This window comes from Bos mutus, chromosome 16 (genome assembly GCF_027580195.1).
Source record: "Bos mutus isolate GX-2022 chromosome 16, NWIPB_WYAK_1.1, whole genome shotgun sequence".
Classification (NCBI taxonomy): Eukaryota; Metazoa; Chordata; class Mammalia; order Artiodactyla; family Bovidae; genus Bos; species Bos mutus.
The window spans coordinates 35,804,718-35,822,381 of NC_091632.1; the positions used below are offsets into that span (position 1 = coordinate 35,804,718).

The following is a 17,664-nucleotide window of genomic DNA, read 5'->3' on the forward strand; positions in this document are numbered from 1 at the left end:
ACGGGTCCAGCAATGCCAATGGCCAGGGCTGGGTCTAGGCCAGTCTGAACACCTGGTTTCTTCCTGGAGCCCCACAAGCAGAGGGCAGGCACAAGGGGCTCGGAGTCAGACCACTGCCCTCCCCAGCTGGCCTGGCATCTGGCCCATTCCCCACCCCACACCATCCCCACTCACAGGTTCTGGTCCACCTTCTCCCTAAGCTTCTTGAGGCTCCGCTGGGCGCCAGCCTTCAGATTCTGCAGTCCGTTCTCAAAGTACAGGTGCTCTGAGAAGTTCAGCTATAGGAGAGAGGTGGTCATTTCTGGACATTTGTGCGGGGTCCTCGAGAGGCTGGCGGGGAAGGGAGGTCAAGGACGGCTGCAGACTGGCCTCAGGACTCGCCAGGCAGTCCTGCACGTGGCTCACAGGCTCTGGGTGCAGGTGGACTAAGGGCCAACCTTGGCTCTCTGTGTGTTTACTGGGCAAGATCCGAGACCCTCCTGGCCTCAGTTTCCTCACTGGTAACGGAAGGTGATACTGGAGCCCTGGCACATGGCCAGATGACTAAGTTAGGAGGGGTCCACCCCTGGTAGTTGAGGAACGAAGGTCCCCTGGGCTGGTTCAGGGGCAGGTTGGACTGGGGCGAGGGGACAGGTGGGGCTCTCGAGGGCCCCCGGCCTGGGGGTGGACCGGGGGGCCCCATTGGAACACGCACGTTGGAATACTCCTCGTCCAGATGTTTGTTCCCCTCCTCCAGGATGTAGTCAGGGTACCCAATCTGCTCCCGGATGTTCATGGCCTGGGTAGGAGAGGGGGCCAATCCATGCCCACCCTGCCATGGGCATCCTGGTTCTGTCCCTACCATATGGGTTAGGGGCTAAGGGACTTGGCTTTCCTTGCAGGCTGGGGGGAGGCTAATGGGGACAGAACGTGAAAGGGCTTGACTGGAGACTGACCTTCACCACTGACCTTCGTCCAGCTGCCAGCTGGGATCTGGGGTGGGGGTAGGGCCGAGCTGCCACGCTGCCCTCTGTCACACGGGCCCAGAGGGACCCCTGCTCCTTGCAGCCGTGGCCGTCCCACCACCCTCCCCCCCTTGCTGGGGGTGCCTCATCTCTGTCCAAAGCCCCTTCCTGAGTGAGCCCCACCCCCTGCTCATTGTCCTCTCTCTGAAGTGGGTGTGGTGATGGTCACCCCATGGCCCTCACACTGGGGCCGCCCTCCCTGGACTCCTTCCCACCTTCTCCTGGGCCTTCTTCTTGGATGACTCATCCATCCAGCTCAGCTCATCCAGAGTGTCCACGAACACTGCCCGCACCTTGTCAATGAGCTCTTTGACCTGCAGGAGTGCACGGCCCTGGTGCCTGGGGGGGCCAGCACTGGGTCTCTGCAGGGGGCTGGTACCTCTGAATGTGGAGGGGATTTGGGATAGGATCCAACCCCCTGGGCGCTTTGTCCAGGGTGGACCTTCCGACCTCCTGGGCAGGGGCTTGCCGGGCCCTGGACTCATGCCTCGTACAACTTCTCCCCCCTCCCAGGCAGGCCAGCAGGGGTCCTACAGGGGGCACAACTTCCCCGAATCCCCATGTGTGACAGGGCACTGGGGCAAACATGTGCTCCCCAGTATGCACAGGCCCTGCTGGACAAGCAGGACCCCCTGACCAGGGGCCAGGAGGTCCCTGCAGGGAGGCTGCCCTGGGCCCAGGATGGGTCGTGGAGCACCCACCACGTCCTTGCTGTCACCGGAGAAGGCCTCCTTGACATAGAGCGAGCCCACGGCGCTCTCCATGTTGCTGTTGACATAGCTGACACACTCCCGCCAGCGAACCTCCTCCACCGTCGTGCCATAGAGTGCCTGGCATGGTTCATGTCGTCATCACGTTTACCAAAACCTACTTCCCTGGCCTCGGCCCCAGGGTGCCCAGGGACCAGTGGGGTACATGGGGGAACTCAGACACTCCCTTTGAACCCTGACCCCCAGGGGTGGGAAGACAGTGTGTGGTTTGGAGGGTGGGGCTCCCGGCATAGGCCGGCCTATGGAGGCCGGGGGCCCTCCTTGTCCCCTGTTCCTGGCCTGACTATTTGCTCTCCAGGAGTCCAGCCCCACCCAAAGCACAGGGTGGCATTGACCTTGGAGGCCTTGTCTAGCTCAACCGTGAGCTGCCAGCTGCCTGGGGCTCCGTTTTCCCATCTCCAAAGTGATGATGGGAATGCTTGTGGTCCTCAGGGACACAGGGCACAGCCCACCAAGCTCCTCTGTCCATGGGATTCTCTTGGCAAGAATACTGGAGTGGGTTGCCATTTCCTTCTCCAGGGGAATCTTCCTGACCCAGGGACTGAACCTGGGTATCCCGCATTGCGGGCAAATTCTTTACCGTCTAAGCCACCAGGGAACTGCCTGATTATACTTTTCCAATCTCCAAAGTGGCAGTGAGAATGTTTGCTGTCTTTGGGGACACAGAGCACAAGATGGAAACGTTTCCCCTGTCAGATTTCCGGCCCTGAGTCCTGGCCAGCCTGGAACTCTGGCCCTGCATCTGGGCCCACACTTCAGGGTTGTGGGGTCTCCTGACCCCAAAGCACTCTGACTCAGCCTCTCTCCACTGAGCTTCAGGCTCCACTCTCTTCCCCAGCTTGGCTGCTAGTGTCTCCAGCTTGGCTGCCCCAACCTGGCTACCACTCTTAACACCCCTGGGGCTCTCAGTGCCTGTGGGACCTGAGAGCTGCTCTGGCCCACAATTGCCGGTCCCCCACCTCATCTCCCTCCTTCCCCCATGTGATCCTGGGGTTGCTGCCCCAAGACCTCTGCACTGGCTGTTTCTGCTCCTGGGGAATCTGGCCACAGTCTTTTCATGCCTGGGTCATCTTGCCTGAAGGTCTCTACTGTCTAATGGAGAGGCCCTCCCTGCCCTCATCCACTCCCTTTGCATCTTACTGGTTGGTTTTAAAGAGCAGATCAAGGTTTGTTCAGCTGGCCCAAGAGGACCAGTGTCTCATTAGCCTCAATTATGGCTCTGACCCCAGGGTGGACTTTGGTGCTTGGCCCATGGCAGGTGGTCAGTGTCATAAAGGGACAAGTGGCAGACCAGGTTTGGCATATGGGGAGAGCCACGGAGGTGGGGTGTCACTCACCTTGCGGTAGCTTGCACGCGCTTCCTTAAACCGCTGGCTCAGGCTGCTGATGCGGTCCAGCACCAGGCGCCAAATCAGGTAGTTCTGCATGGTCCTAGGATAGGAGGCACAGGGAAGTGGATGGAACAGGTGGGTGGTGCTTGCCCAGGGAGAGGATGAGGTTTCCGGCCCTTGGACAGCAGGCTCCACACCAAGCAGGGAGTTCAGGGTGGTGGAGGACACATCCAAGATGACACCCACATACATCCTGCCTGCCCCTGGATGCCTCAAGGAGGGGTTTGCATCTCTAATATAAAGTTCCACTGGCCACGAGCATTTACCCCCATCATGTCCCTCACGCCTCGGAGTGATGCTTTATTGGATCCTTTCCTGAGAGAAGGAGCTGTTAGGGAGGAGTAGAGAGCGGGGGAAAGATGCTGAGGCCTCTTGGGGCCTTCCTTGGCCCTACCTGGGTGAGTAGACATCGATGATGCCTTCAAGATTCTGGAGGTAGGGGATGCCATAGACCACCACTTCTTCATTAGGCAGCAGATCAATTTTGACAGAGGATAGCACGGATTGTATGAAGAGAGTCCAGTTAAATCCCTGGGGACAGAGGGATGGGGAGAAAGAAGGGGAGGTGGAAAGGTAGACACAGTTCTTAGGCATCCAAGAAACCCACCCCTACCAGAGAGTATTCTGGTGGAGAAGGCAGGTTTCCTAGTGGCGCAGATGGTAAAGAATCTGCCTGCAATGAGGGAGACCTGGGTTTGATCCCTGGGTCAGGAAGATTCCCTGAAGAAGGGAATGGCAACCCACTCCAGTATTCTTGCCTGGAGAATTCCATGGACAGAGGAGCTACAGTCCTTGGGGTTGCAAAGAGTTGGACATGACTGGCTAACATGTTCACTTTTTCAGGGAGAAGGTGCAGGTAATCAGAATCACAAAAGGGTGGATGACATTATCGCAAGCCTAAAAATGGCGAGAAGAGATTATGCCATATATTTGAAAAAACTCAAGTACAATGGAAGAATTCCTGGAAAAGCGCACTTAGCAAAGGCAAAAGAAGAAACAGAAAAAAAGTTTTATGTGTAATAATCTGGATGTGTGCATGGCTCAGTTGTGCCCGACTCTTTGGAGCCCATGGACTATAGCCTGCCAGGCTCCTCTGTCGATGAAATTTTCCAGGCAAGAATACTGGAGTGGGTTGCCATTTCCTATCCCAGGGGATATTCCCAACCCAGGGATTGAACCCATGTCTCTGGCGTCTCCTACATTAGCAGATGGATTCTTTACCATTGAGCCACCTGGGAAGCCCAAAGACATACAAAGGTAGTAAACTAGATATTTAATTAAAATATTTTCACATAGAATTTTCCAGACTTATCTGGCTTTTCCTGTGGATACTGACATTTAAGGAAGACATATTGTCAATGTCACTCAAACTTTTCAGAGAAGGGAGAAAGAAAAAACCTGTTTCAACCTGATTTATGAGATGAAGAATAATCTTAATATCAAATAAGGATATTACAAGAAAAGAAAACAATAGGCTAAGGACCTGCCAGGCAGTCCAGTGGTTGAAACTTTGCCTTCAGAAGCAGGGGGTGTGGATTCAAACCCTGGTTGGGGAGCTAAGATCCCACATGCTTCCCAGCCAAGGAACCAAAGCATATAACAGAAGCAATATTGTAGTGTGTTCAATAAAGACTTTAAAAAATGGTTCACATCAAAACATCAAAAAAAAAAAATGCAATTAGAATTCATCCATACCAATATAGAATGATAATGCAACACAGCCAAATTAGATTTACTCCAGGAATACAAGTGTGGTGTAACATTTGAAATCAAATCAGTGTTATTCTATATGATAACTGAATACAGAAGAAATATCACATGGTAATTTAAGTAGAGGCGGAAAAGTTGTTTGAAAATGGACTATCTGTTCATGATAAAGACTTTGAGCAAATTAGGAATAGGAGATAAGTTCCATAATCTAATGAAATGATCTATACAACAGGCTAAAGAATGCTGAGTACCAAAGAATTAATGCTTTTGAACCATGGTGTTGGAGAAGACTCTTGAGAGTCCCTTGGATTGCAAGGAGCTCAAAGCAGTCAATCCTAAAGGAAATCAATTCTGAATATTCATTGGAAGGACTGATGCTGAAGCTGAAGCTCCAATACTTTGGCCATCTAATGCGAAGAACTAACTCATTAGAAAAGACCCTGATCCTGGGAAAGGTTAAAGGCAGGAGAAGAAGGGGACGACAGGTGATGAGATGGTTGGATGGCATCACTGACTCAATGGACATGAGTTTGAGCAAGCTCCGGAAGACGGTGAAGGACAGGAAGTCTGGCGTGCTACAGTCCATGGTGTTGCAAAGAGTTGGACATGACTGAGTGACCGAACGACGAATACAACAGGAACAGTGACAACAAATAAAACCCCACTCCACAGCAAGCAAAATTAAGTGAAAGCTTGCAACACCAAGCTTTCCTGCTGAGATCAGGAAGGAAACAAGGTATCTACTGTCATGACTTTAGCATTATGCTAGGAGTCGTAGCCAGTTCAATAAGATAAGAAAAAAAATAAAATCAGTAAGGATTGAAAAGGAAAAAACACATTTTTCATAAAGGATATGATTCTGTGTATATAAAATATGAAAGGATAAACTATTGGAACTACTACATACTTTGAGTAAAATTGCTATATACAAAGTATTTTTATTAATATATACCAGGAACACGCAAGACATATTATAGAATTATACCATTGGCAATGATATTTAGAAAACCTAGGAATAAATCTATTGAAAGATATGTAAGGCCTTGACATAGAAAACTATAAAACTTACTGAAACAAGAGAAAACATAATGTATAAAAGTAAATGTATATGGAAGGTTCATGGATCAGAAGATTGAACTTTGTAAAGATGTTGACCTTCCTCCAAATTGACACTTAGATTTGAAGCAATCCCTATCGAAATCTCAGCAGCTTTGTGTGTGTGTGTGTGTGTGTGTGTGTGTGTGTGTGTAATTGGCTAGCTGACTCTGAATCTTGTAAGACATGTAAAAGTTCAAGAATAATCAATTTGATCTTGAAGAACAGAGTTGGTAGACATCAGAACTTATCATAAAGCTGTAGCAACCAAAGGCAGTGGGTGCTGTGAATAAACAGAGACCAGTGGAACCGAAGGCAGTTCAGAGATAACACACGCAGGTGCGAACACACAGACACAGACACGCACGCAGAGGCGCACAAAGACACTCAGGCTTTAACAAGGGCGGCGCACAGCGCAGGGGCTGATGAGGGGGGTCTTTTCAGTAAATGGTGCTAGATCATCCGGATGGCCACAGGGAGGAAATGAAACAATTCCTTCTCACTCTACATAAAATATCAGGACTTCCTTGGTGGTGCAGTGGATAAGAATCCTGCCAGTGCAGGGGACATGGGTTCGATCCCTGGTCTGGGGAGATGTCACACACTGTGGAGCAACTAAGCCCATGCACTGCAACTGCTAAACTCATGTGCTGCACCTACTGAAGCCGGCGAGCCTAGAGCCTGCGCTTCGCAGCAAGGAAGCCACTGCAGTGAGAAGCCTGCACACTGCAGTGAAGAGCAGCCCCCACTCCCTGCAACTGGAGAAAGCCTGCTCGAAGCAGCAAAGGCCCAGGATAACCAAAAAGAAATAAATAAGTAAAATCACCTCAAGGTAGACTTTGACCTAGACGACCTGGACAGGCAAATATTTCTTAAGCAGAATGCAAAGAACGCTAGACAGAGAGACAGTATCCATCCAACTTTGATAAATTGATAAACTGGACTGTTTTAAACCTTAATAAAAAAGAACCAGTATGAGAGTAACATATCAGGCTGCCTGTTGGAGAGGACATTCGATACACAGAAACTGGCTCGGGGATCACATCCAGTGTCTATAAAGAACTAAAAACTGGCAAGAAGAAGGCAGAAGTGGGAAGAGACTTGAACAGACACTTAGGAAAAGAGGGTCATCGCTGGCCAGATGGTGTGGAGTAGTTCAGGGAACATCAAATCCAACTCAGAATTCCACAGCACATCCCTGGACGGGCTAGGACGGAAGGAATGGGCACACCCAAGCACCAGAGGGAGCATTTCACTCCTGTTGGGTAGTGTAAATGGGTATGATGGCTTTGGAATGACCTGTGTCCTACAACCTGGCCACTGTGCCCCTGGGTGGTTGCCTGACAGAGATGCTTGCATGTGTGTGCTAAAGGACATGCAAGAGAATGAGTGCAGCAACATCACTCAGAAAAGTCCAGAACTGGAACTGACCCAGAGGTGCAGCAAGAGTAGAAAAGATGCACAAACTGTTGTGTGTTCTCAGGGTCGATCGCACAGCAATCAGGATGAGTGGGAGGTCGCTGCTGCCCCGGTGCGGTGAGATGTTGGCCCGCCCAGGGAATGTGGAACAGGGCAGCCGGTACGAGTGTGTGGTGGGAGGAGGACAGCGCTGCTTCAGGGGAAGAGCAGGATGGGGGCTGAGTGGATGTGCTCACATGTGGCAGTTCTAAACTTTATAAACCCATTATCATACAGACATTCTGAGCTCTGGGTTCCTGGACATGCCCCCTGCTCTTCTGGGGCCATCTCCTGGGCAACTTCTGGCCATCTTGAGTTCTGTTCCTCTCACTTCCTGTGTTGAGTGCATTTTTAAGTCCTGCCCCATCTCTCTCCCAAATCAACCCACAAGCCAGGTCTCTCGGCACTTCCGCTGCCGATGGTCCCAGGCTGCCACCTGTCTGGGTTGTGCATGAGCCTCCTGACCTGTCTCTCTGCTTCTGGCCCTCGGTTCCCCTCCCTGTGCCCTCAGCAGCCAGGTCCTCTTCTCTGTGAGCCAAGTCCTGTCCCATCACAGCCAGAGCCTTCAGAACAGCCCCAGAGGCCTGACACGGTCCACCCTTCCCCCTTGGCCTCCACTTGCCCCCAGACATCCTGTAGCCCTGGCTTCAGGACCTCAGCACACACTGTACCTCTGTCCCCACCTTGGTGGCCCTCTGACATACTGTGCAGGCCACCTCTCTTTTTCCTGACCTGAGCTCCAGGCAGGGCTGCCTTCTTCGTTCATGGATGGAGCTAGTGCCAGAGCAGGGCTGGCCCTGAAAATGCCCGCTGGGGAGTGGGTTGTGGGTGAGGGGTGTCACAGCGGGCCATGGCTGAGAGCCGGGAAGGAAGAGTAGGATTGGGTGCCATGGGGCCTTCCAGAGCACCAGGTTCAGAGCCCTGGGTGGGGCCTCTCCTGAGTCCTGTCTTGTTCCCCAAGTCCTCCTCTCTTGCTCCCTGAGTCCCCTCATGTTCTGTGGCTCCAAACACTCAGGTTTTCTGGTCAGAGGAAGGAGCTTTCTGCCTCTGCCTTCCTCCTGCTGACTTGGTTCTGTCCCCAGCTGCATGCACCCTCCTCCCTCTGACTTGGGCCTCAGTTGCCACCTTTAGTTGGCAATGGCTAGAACGGCCTTCCTGTCCCTCCTCCCCCTGGGGGAGGCCCCTCTGACTGCTCAGGGTGGCCAGAGCAGGCTGTGGGTGAGTTGGGGGTGGGGAAGGGCCCAAAGCTGATCTCCTCTCTTCCTAGGCTGGGCTGCCTCTCCCCAGCCCCTGGCGCTGAGCATGAAGCTTGGCCAGTGGGGAGGGTAGGATTGGAGGGTCTGGCCACAGTGGGGGTCCTGAGCTGGGCCTGGGGACAGAAAGCCCCAGGTGGGGGTCTGCCCAACTCATCCAGGTGAGTCTACAACCCCTCTCAGGCTGTTTCCCGCTCAGAAAACTGGGGACGTTGCAGCAGCCACCTCATGGGAGGGCAGCCCCTCCATCCGGAGATAGCCAGCTGATGTCTGTTCCAGTGTGAAGGTGTCCCTGTTGAGTGACCGGTCCCACGGCCCCTCTTGGGGGTGGGGGTGTATCTAGGGGTCCCAAGGCCCCTCTTGGGGGTGTCTTGAGGTTTAGACTGTCCTGGTGTGGAAGTATCCGTGTTGGGTGTATCTAGGGGTCCCACGGCCCCTCTCAAGGGGGTGTATGGCCCTTCCTGGAGGCCGTATGTGGGGGGATCCCATTCCATGGCCCCTCTCGGGGGGGGGTGTATGGCCCTTCTTGGGGGGTGTATGTGGGGGGTCCCTCAGCCCCTCTCTGGGGGTGTATGGCCCTTCTTGGGGGGCATATGTGGGGGGGTCCCTCGGCCCCTATAGGGGGGTGTATCCAGGCTAAGAGGAGAGGCGGGTGGGCGGGGGCGGGGCTCACCTTCAGACCGAAGCTGTTCTGGAGCTGCTCCAGGTCCATCCTGTGGTACAGGGCAGTGACGTCGTGGCGCTCTTCCTGGGGGACCGTGGCCTGCGGCAGGGCGGGCGGTCACGGGGGCCGGCGTGGCACTCCCCCCGCACCGCCCACCTGGGGCGCGGCCTCACGTTGGCCAGCTGCGTCTCCAGCTCCAGCACCTGGGCCATGTCTTCCTGAACCAGGCCGCTGTTCTCGGGGAGGTTCAAGTCCGCCCGCAGCATCATGGCCACCGACACCATGAACTGCAGGTAGGCTTCCCGTACCTGGGCCAAAGGACGCAGGACAAAGTCTGGTGGCCTCGGCTGCCATGGCCCCCACGGTGCTCTCTGTGGGGGTGCGGTGGGCATATGACAGAGAGCAGCCCTCAGGTGCTCACCCGGGCAGGCGTTCCAGACGGCTTGTGCCTCCCAGAACAGGGCCCTCAGCGCTGGGGCTCACGCTCCCCACCAAGCCTGGGTGGGTGGCCGCGAGCTCTGTGTGGATGGTGCCTGTGTGACCCGCACCAGGCACTCAGGGCCGGGCTTCCCACTCCATCCCTCCTGTGTGTGACCAGGGCCTGAGACCTAATCCAGAGGACCGCATAGCCACATGTGCAGTGCGGGGCACACAGTAGGTGCTGGAAAAGGCCCAGGGCTCAGGGGGGCTGCCCCACCAGGCTGGCCTCAGCTGGGCACTGGGAATCAGTCCTGAGGACATGCGCCTGTCTTGGACCCACCTTCTTTGTGGCCCATCATTTGTGGGCAGGAACCACAGAGGCCTTCTCCTCCCAGTTGCTTGGTGTCAGGCTGGGCTACTGCCCAGAGGCTAGTGGTGGTGGCCTCTGCTCCCTGGCTGCCAGGTGTGAGCCCATCCACATGCTCCAGCCTCTGCTGCTCTGATCTGGGTTCCTTGGTCTGATCTCCCACTCCATGGCCCCTCCACAGGTCCTGCTTTTGGTCACCCTTGTCCTTTCTCTTGGCTGTCCCATCCTTCACAGTCTAGCTCACAGCCTGCCTCTTGCGGGAGGCCCACCATATTGCTTCCGGGTCATGGGTCATGTCATCTCCTGCCTTCCCAGCCCACTCCCAGTCTTTCCTCTCCAACTTCCCCCTCTTCCCCTCACTGGCCCTGTCCTCGCCACTATTTGGTTCCCCATTTCTCTCCTTCTGCATGCACAAGCAGGCCTAGTTGGTGGCTGTATTCAGATCTCTACAGGCCCTGAGCTGGCCGCATGGACTCTAGTTCTGCCCTGACAAGGGGGCGGGCAGGGTGTGCCCCTCGGGGCTGCAGGGCTGAGCTGATTGCCAAACCTGGCTCCAGGGGTCCAGGGGCACCCCTGCAACAGTGACAAAGACAGGGGTCCACGTCTGCATGTCCAGCCCTCAGCACCGGGATTGAGCAATGCAGGTGCCCACAAAGGCTAGCTGTGGGACAAGGGTGGGGCAGACACACAGGGAGCTGGGCCTCAGGGGGCCCTCAAGTGACATGCAGGGGGCACCCGGAGCAGAGGGGGCAGGCAGGAAAGTGCCGGGGGTACCGGGCTGATCCAGCATCAGGCAGTCCCTGACTCACCTTCTGGTTGTTGCCCTCCTTGAAGTAGTACTCTCGGGACGGCATGCCCAGGGTGGGTTGGTCTATCTGCAGACAGAGCATGGGAACCTGGGCACGGAGCTAGGTCCCCAGCTTCACCCCTCCCCCAGACTGTGCCTGGCAGGAACCTGAGTTCCATGTGGAATGCATGCAGCCCCAACTCCTGCCCTGGGCTGGACTGTGGGTGGGCTGAGGGGAGGCCCACCTGCACAGCCTTGGGCACCCTCTCCCGCCCCCCAAAGTGAGGGCACATTCCACACGGGTCCTCTGTGGCCTTCTAGCTGTGGCCAGTGGTAGCTGTCTGAGGTCAGACTTTCTGAGCCGGTGCCAAAGGCCTGGACAGAGTGTCCCGAAGACCAGCTCAGCACATGGTCTTACTCCTGGTCAGGACCTGGGTCCCAGAAACCCAGATGGTTGGCACTGGTCCCTGTACTGCAGGCGTGGATGAGAGCAGGGCCCCGGAGCACATCAGGCCCACCCGGCCCTGTGGAGCCCCGCCTCCCCGGCCCCCTGGCTCGTACGTAGATGATGTGCCGGCTGGAGTTCTGGTCGTCGTTCCAGATGAAGAGGTCGATGAGCACCCGCCGGTTGAACTGTGCGTTCATCACGGCCAGCTGCTGTTCCAGCTCCCACTGGGGGCCTGAGGGTCAGCGCCTCATGCTGGAGACCGGCCGGCCTTGGGGTCTAGCCCAGCCCCTCATCTGATGGGGAATCCCAGAACTCGGGGGTGTAGGAGACCCTGGCTTGTGGCAGCAAGCACACCAGTGGGCCTTGGAGTGGGGCTTGGGGTCGCCCTTCCCCACATTGTCCACAGGGAACAACGGTGTGGGAAGCAGAGCCTGCCCTGAGAGCTGGAGCCCTGGGTCTCTCCTTAGGGCTCTGGAAGGGATGCTGCTCTGTAGAGCTGGAAGGGACTGGCCACTCAGAGCCCGCTAGCAGCTGCTGTACACTCCCCAGCTCGGGCCTAGAATGCCTCGGCTCCAAGGAGCCCCAGGCCCAGGGCCACCTGCCCTGCCTTACCTACGCTCTTGTTCCACTTGTCCATGGCCACTGGCCAGCCTCCCACCACCTCCAGGATATTCAGCAGGGGCTGTGAGTCTCGCTTCTCTATCTCACCTGAAAGGGGAGGGAGTGATCACTCACCTGATGCCCGAGGGGTGTGTGTATGTGTGTGACACCTGCTGCACACCCAGGTATGCTGACACCCAGCACTATGTCTGACCCTCCCTACACAGACACTGCAGAGTGGGACATGTGGGGGCCCTGGAAAGAGCAGAGACAGGACACAGGTGGGGAGGGGACCAGGGTTGATGAAAGCCCAGGTACCACCAGGACGAGGGTATTGGGGGCTGTGACCTGGAGCAGGCGGGACTCAAGAGGCCCAGGCAGCACTCTGGGCAGGGGTGGGGGACCAACTCGACGGTGGGGAAGTCCTCGAGCCCTCCAATCCCAGCATCGGGTGGCTGAACTGCCGACAGAGCTTGACACACAGCCTCCCAGTGGGGTGGTTCAGGAAGCTTGGGAGAGCCTGGGTCAAGAATCAGTGTGGGTGGGAACAGAGAGGCCTGTGGAGTAGGCAGAGGCTCCGGGTTGGGAGGGACTGGCCAGCCACTTGATCTGGATGGGCTTGAGAGCAGGCTGGTGGGGGAGCAGTCCAGGGGGAGGGGGGCCAGGGACTGGGGGAGTGAGAAGTATGGTATCCCACATGGCTGGTGAGGGCACACTGGGCTTGCTTTCTTGGGTCCCAAGCTGAGAGCAGGTTCAAAACTGAGGGAGTCCTGGCAGTCTCGGGTCGGTTGTGACAAGAGGCACTGGCTTCCTGGGCTGGTTCCCATAGGTAATGGACTGGCCACCAGGCTGCAGGCCATGGGTCACACCTGTACTTTTATATTCAGTCTGGCATTGTCCTTTTGAAGATTTGGTCTCTCAGGTCAGAAACTCTATACATGTGGGAACCGAGGACACCGCCTTCACCTGGCAGGTGCTGGCCAGACCAGATCAGGTGACCTCTTGTTTCCATGGGAGGAGGGAGTGCACCAGCCAGAGATTGCACAGAGATACCCAGATGATGCTGGGGTCCCCACAAGTCCAGCTCTCAGGTACACCAGGAGCAAGCCCCTCCTTCCAGAGACCCTGGGGAAACAGCCAGCTTTGAGCCCTGGCACCAAGGAACTGTCCCCGGAGCAGCCAAAAGCACGGGCTAGGCTTGAAAGCTCCATGGCAGGTGGCCAAGGGAAGATGGCCGGAGGGGCCCAAGTGTGTGAATCCTCTTAATAGGGACCAGCGCCCCGAGAAATCCCCCAACACGCCCCCAACATACACACAGGCATACACATATTCACACAAATCACACAGACACACAGACACATATACATATACATACATACACATACAAAGACACATAAACACACAAACATACAAAGACATGCACACAAACACGTATGCCTATACACACAAAGACATACACATGGCGCATGTATATAGGCACACGCACACACATACACAGACACACACAAAAACTAAATACACATATCCACATATATATGTATACACACATACACACAAATGCATAAATAGAGACAGACATACACCAATACACATTCAAACGTATACACACACATTCCTACACACGCATATATACAGAATCACACACACAATAGACATACATTCACATCTATGCACACACATGCATCCCTCACTATCTCCCTCCAGCCTGAACACATGTCGTCCACAAGGGTCAGGGGGTGAGCTGGTTCTGGGTAGCTGGCAGTCAGCCCGTGCTTGCAGGAAGCCTGGACCCTATGGGGGAGGCGGGGCACATGGTCCCCCCAGGTGAGTTTGGAGTGGTGCCCTGTCCCTTGCTCTGCCGAGGGCCGTGGGGTCCTAGAACAGGGTCCTGGCAGGGCAGCCCCACTGGCCACTCACTTTCGTTCATGCAGGAGCGGTAGAGCATCTTGGCCTTTTGCACGGCCGGCCGGTCTTTGGTGGTGGAGTTCTCCAGCACCGCTGCGGGCAGAGAAGCCAAACAGAGGCCTCAGGTGACTGCTGGTAGGGGGGAAGGGTCAAAGTCCCAGCCCAGGGTGAGGCTTCATCCCAAGGGACTCCGTCTCCCCAGCCCGCTGGGTGAGGAGGGCTCTGCTGGCCGTCTCCCTGCTCCCCGTGGTGGAGGCTGTGCTCACCTTTGAGGATGATCTCCAGCTCATCCCGGAGGATGTCGAAGACGCTGTAGCGCGAGTTGGTCTCAGGGATCACGTGGCGCCGCAGCCAGCCCCCGCATGCGTACTGGTAGAAGTCGTTACACGGCTCCATGGACGGGTCCATGTTCTGGAGGATCCTGGCAGCTGTTCGTCCCCAGGGATTGCAAAGGGAGACCCGGTGTGGACAGCCCGATGGGCAGTTAGATATTCAGTCACAGCCAAGTGCCCTTGGGAGCGTTAGTCACCCTGGGACCTCAGGGCGGTTGTAAGCAGGGGCTCCAGCTCTAGTGTGTTAGTTGCTTGGTCGTGTCTGACTCTGCGATTCCATGGACTGTAGCCCCCAGGCTCCTCTTTCCATGGGATTCTCCAGATAAGAACACTGGAGTGGGTTGCCATTTCCTTCTCCAGGGGATCTTCCCAACCCAGAAATTGAACCTAGGTCTCCTGCACTGCAGGTGGATTCTTTACTGTCTGAGCCACCAGGGAAGCCCCCAGCTCTAGGGACTCCAGTTATCAGCCACACAACCTTGGACCCCTGTGACTGCTCTGATCCTCCCCTTCCACATCTGCAAATCTGCAATGCTGGTGGTCTGAGCCCACCTGGCTTGCAGCAAGTGCTCGATGCTGGCCCTGCCCCAGAGCCCTGTAACGGGTCACTGTGTCTGTGGGGGATGGTGGCTGTCATCTACCACGGGGCTTCATTTCCTGCTGGAGGGCTGTCTTTGCCCCCAGAACCCCAAGTGGTAGGGACAGTGGTGGGATGATTTCAGCTGGGCTGGCCAGGCTGGAACCCTACCCAGGACCCTCCCTCACCTTCTGCTTTTTGTGGCCGGGACGTCGCAGGAGACAGCACTACAGGGGTCTCTCCACAGCCCCAGTGTGGGCCGAAGAATTACATTGCTGAGTTCTTACACTAGTGTTTCTTTGTACCGTTTTCACTGAGTTTTATTTGCACATAGCTGCACATGGCACCCAATTTTAAGATGAATTCCTGGGAGAAAACTCGAGAGTGTGTGTTTGTGTGATCTTCTTTCTGTAAATGCGAAAAAGAGCATGTGGGGTCCCTGTGCTAGCTTTGCTGTGGTCACAAGGGCCTCAGCGGGCAGGGAGTGGCTTCCTGGGCGGCACAGGGGATGAGACACCTGCAGAGGAATCCCTGCCTATGTTCACAGCTGGGTCTGCGCACCAGCGCTGTGTGTGTGTGTGTGTGTGTGTGTATATGTGTATATATGGGTGTATGTGTATATGTGTAGTTATGTGCATGTGTGTATATGTGTGTATATATATGTGTGCATATGTGTATATATGTGTGTGTGGCTCCTCCTGGCCTTGGGCAGTGCCTACACCACCATCACCGCCACCCCCCTAACCAGGGCAACGTGCGGCAGGGAGGCGGGCTTACCTGCCATCACGCAGCCAGGGGTGGTGCAGGTCTCGACATTGTCCTTCGAGGGTTTGATCTCTGCAGGTAAGGAGTGATGAGCGTGAGTGCAGGACAAGGATGGTCAGGTGCCAGTAGGCCAGGCAGGGGTGGGTGGGGCACCCGTGGGGTGGGGACAGCTGAAGTGGGCAGGGTCAAGCTTCAAAGTCATCCCGCCCCCATGTAGCCCAGACTGGGCCCTGAGGGCATCCTCCCTGGGTTGCCCAGGCCTGGGCCTTAAGTGAGGGTAAGCTCACTCTGGCTTGACCCCTGTAGTGACCCTGGAGCCCCTTTACACCCTCTGAGCCCCCTCTGAAGGCTGAAGCCAGCTGTGGTGCCCTCTACCCCATGGGCCCAGCCATCTCTCACCCATGAGCTGTCACCTCCTCCAGGCAGTCTGCTTGTGCTGCCCTGTCGCTGTGCGCCCCTACTCTCTTCCTATTCTCAACCCCCGCCATCTGGCCATGTCTGTGGAGCAGCTCCCAGTAGGGCTGCAGTGTGACTCCTGCCGGTCCCCAGGCTTGGGGAAACATCCTGCATCTAGCAGGTGCTCACGACTGCATCCCTACCACTGCCTCCCCCCACCTCCCAGACACTGTGTCCTGGGCAGGACCACCCTCCTGCTGCACACTCCAGCTTGCAGTGGAACCCGGCCTGGCTATAGGCTCCACGGCCCTTGCTGGTGGCCTGGCCCATGGGGGTGCTGATTCCTAGCCCCCTCCCCGTGTTGAGAGGGGAGGTGGGGCTACCTCGGGGTGCTCGTTTTACAGTGTTCTTCTCTTCCTTGGAGAAGCAAAGCCGGCTAGAAAAGAGTGGCAGCCGCTTCCCTGGGGAGAAACACAGCACTCAGCTCTGGGGTGGTAGGGCCTGTGTGGGACAGCACAGGCACTCTCCTGTGGCAATGGGGGCAGGGGGCGAAATCGTGCATGAGGTGGTGGCCTCTGTCCCCTCTAATGGGGGCAGGTCACCAGTCAACCAAGACGGGGCCCCAGCAGAACTCAAATCTGAGTGGAGGGGGCGGGGCTCCCCTGGCTTGCCAGTCTCTCTCCGGCCCGCCTGCCAGGCCCCCGCTCCTGCTGCTGGACCCACAGGGGTCCTGAGGCAGGACCTCCTCCCCTAATGAAGTGCCTTCTGACATCCTCCTTGACCGGGGGATCATGGGCCTCACCCAGGTCAGGGTAGGCAGCTTCTGGGGTCTGCTAAGGCAGGGACAATGCACTCCTTTAGGGTGAAAGGATGTCGTCTGGGGGCGGGGGTAACCTCCTGACCCATTCTCCACGCCCTCAGCTCCAGCCCCGCCATTTTTTCTGGCAGCTGAGAATGCAAAGCTGCCCTCCATCATTTGTCTACTGCGTGGGAGGGGCCACTGCTTGGTCAGCATCGGCCTGAAGGGGTTGTGAGAAGGATGGGCCAGTGGCAGGAGGGGGTTGATCAGGTCCAGGGAGAGTGCCCACCAGCCCTGGCCACCTTCCCCACCAGGGAGACACATGGAGGGCCTTGTCCAGGTCAAGGCTGTGAGCACTACAACTGTGGGGGGTGCAGGAGGCCCTGGACACGCTGGTGTCCCCTGGGGGCTGTGATTTGGGATAGGGGTGGGGAGAGGAGTTTCCCCGCCATCTGTTTCTTCGTCCGTGAGTCCAACTTGTGTTCATATTATCAACCAGCCCTGGTGCTGGACCCTGGAGAATCAGATCTAAGGCCCACACAGGCCCTGCCCTTAGGGGCCCCCGGTTCAGTGGAAACAGGAGAAAAGTGATACGTAGATTGAAGCAAGCTGTAAAAGCAAATCTGAGCTTTGGAGATGAGGAGGACGGTCGCACAGATCAGAAACAGAAACGCAGTGCTGAGTGATTGCCACATCTGTCTGCCCCATGGGCATGTGCCAGTTACAAAAACCCACAGGGCTTCCAGACAACGGCCATGCCTTTGTGGAAGGGTGGACTAGCTATCTGAGCTCTGGCCAAAGAGACAGTGGTGAGTTGGGGGTGGCAGGGAGGACAGGGAGGAAAAGGCCTTTGCTTCTGATTAGGGCGCGGATTGTGGCTCCCATCTGAATAAGGACAGCAAGCTGGAGAAGCAACATGAGAA

The 17,664-nt window shown here is 56.2% G+C and overlaps 1 protein-coding gene across 1 annotated transcript in view; it reads right to left on the bottom strand.

Moving 5' to 3' along the window:
- The window catches only part of MMEL1 (membrane metalloendopeptidase like 1), a 35,215-nt gene that overhangs the window by 2,939 nt on the left and 14,612 nt on the right, over positions 1-17,664 (bottom strand). The window contains exons 2-16 of the mRNA XM_070384463.1: positions 16,326-16,403; positions 15,559-15,618; positions 14,139-14,300; positions 13,885-13,965; positions 11,980-12,075; positions 11,481-11,599; positions 10,942-11,007; positions 9,519-9,653; positions 9,355-9,444; positions 3,560-3,696; positions 3,112-3,205; positions 1,706-1,834; positions 1,220-1,318; positions 695-778; positions 175-278 (exon numbers count right to left, since the gene is read on the bottom strand). Of these exons, the coding sequence (XP_070240564.1) occupies positions 175-278; positions 695-778; positions 1,220-1,318; positions 1,706-1,834; positions 3,112-3,205; positions 3,560-3,696; positions 9,355-9,444; positions 9,519-9,653; positions 10,942-11,007; positions 11,481-11,599; positions 11,980-12,075; positions 13,885-13,965; positions 14,139-14,300; positions 15,559-15,618; positions 16,326-16,403 (1,534 nt within the window). The remainder of the gene's footprint in view (positions 1-174; positions 279-694; positions 779-1,219; positions 1,319-1,705; positions 1,835-3,111; positions 3,206-3,559; positions 3,697-9,354; positions 9,445-9,518; positions 9,654-10,941; positions 11,008-11,480; positions 11,600-11,979; positions 12,076-13,884; positions 13,966-14,138; positions 14,301-15,558; positions 15,619-16,325; positions 16,404-17,664) is intronic.